Below are 1,176 nucleotides of genomic sequence, written 5' to 3'. Positions count from 1 at the left end.
TTAGGCTTGTGCTTCTCTTTTTATTGTTTCTGTCCAGCCCCTGCAGTGGGGGAGGGGCAGGCACAGGGAGGTGGGCGCCCTGCCACCTTGCCTGAGACCGCTCTGCCTCTGTCCTCTCCTTTCCTCTCAGCATCTCGCCCACCCTCACTCCTTCTGAATCTCCTGCTCCCACATCTGGCACCTTCGGGGGTTCCCTCTTGCAGCCCCTGCTTGCTAAGCCTACCCTGGGAACATAAGGGACTACGGAGCTAATTTAGTGCCCCCCAGTCTCCACAGGGACCAATCCCCCAGTTGCCTGCCCGGCTTACTGAGGAGGCCCTTTCTTCCTCTGACCTGGGCTGGGGAGTGGAGAGGTCCACCCCATGGGTCCCAACACCCTGCTGGGGTGAGGGGCCCTCTCCCAAGCCAGAGGCTAGAGCCTGAGGTCACAGAGGTGGGAGGGGCAGGGTCACTGCTCTGCCTTGGTTCCATTCAGGCCCTGCCCAGCACACCCATGGCAGCCAAGAGCCAGGCTCGCTCACGTCCAACATCCAGGACTCACATTGCTGGGGGCTCCCTGTGCCGGGCAGGGATGGGCCATGTCCCTTGTGGGGACCATGAGGGGGGTTGGTGCGCAAGGGTCAGAGGCTGTGAGGGGAGACGGTGGCGGGGTGTGGTGCCCTTCGATGGAAGGAGGCGGGCTTCGGGAGGCAGTGAGGACAGGGGCAAGGACGGTCTCTGGTGGCAGAGGGGTCTCTGGCTTTAGAGCACCTCGTGCTGCTGCTGTGTGGCCTCGCTGACGACCTGGGGAGGAAGAGAAACACAGTCCGATCCAGTGCTGGCAGGAGAATGGAGCCCAGGCCAGCCGCCCAGCCCCCATTCCAGAACTGCAGGAACCCCTCTCCCCGCAGACAGGGACTCAAACAAGCACAGCTGGCAGGAAGCACCTGGCTACAGCTCCCCAGACACACCCCAGGGCCCCACCAGTGAGGGGACCAGGCAGACTCACCTCCCCGTCTCGAGTCTCAATGGTCTTGATCATCACTGTCTTCTTGGTATGGACTTCGGAACCCCTTTGTTCAGGGCTTGTTTCTGTAACAGATCCATCCACATGCTCAGCCTGACCGAGTTCAGACCAGGCTGTTCCAGGGGCTGGGAGTCCACCCCTGGTCCACAGGGCAGAGAGAAGACTCTCAC

At 62.0% G+C, this 1,176-nt stretch overlaps 1 protein-coding gene across 1 annotated transcript in view; it reads right to left on the bottom strand.

Moving 5' to 3' along the window:
- Positions 1–1,176, bottom strand: part of DES (desmin) — a 7,549-nt gene continuing 6,373 nt past the window's right edge. Inside the window, exons 8-9 of the mRNA XM_006763439.2 lie at positions 989–1,071; positions 1–783 (exon numbers count right to left, since the gene is read on the bottom strand). Coding sequence (XP_006763502.1) covers positions 742–783; positions 989–1,071 — 125 coding nt within the window. The 3' untranslated portion in view covers positions 1–741. The remainder of the gene's footprint in view (positions 784–988; positions 1,072–1,176) is intronic.

Source organism: Myotis davidii, unplaced genomic scaffold (genome assembly GCF_000327345.1).
Source record: "Myotis davidii unplaced genomic scaffold, ASM32734v1 scaffold575, whole genome shotgun sequence".
Lineage (NCBI taxonomy): Eukaryota > Metazoa > Chordata > Mammalia > Chiroptera > Vespertilionidae > Myotis > Myotis davidii.
Note: the sequence above shows the minus strand (reverse complement) of the source record. Positions and strands in the feature narration are given on the sequence as shown.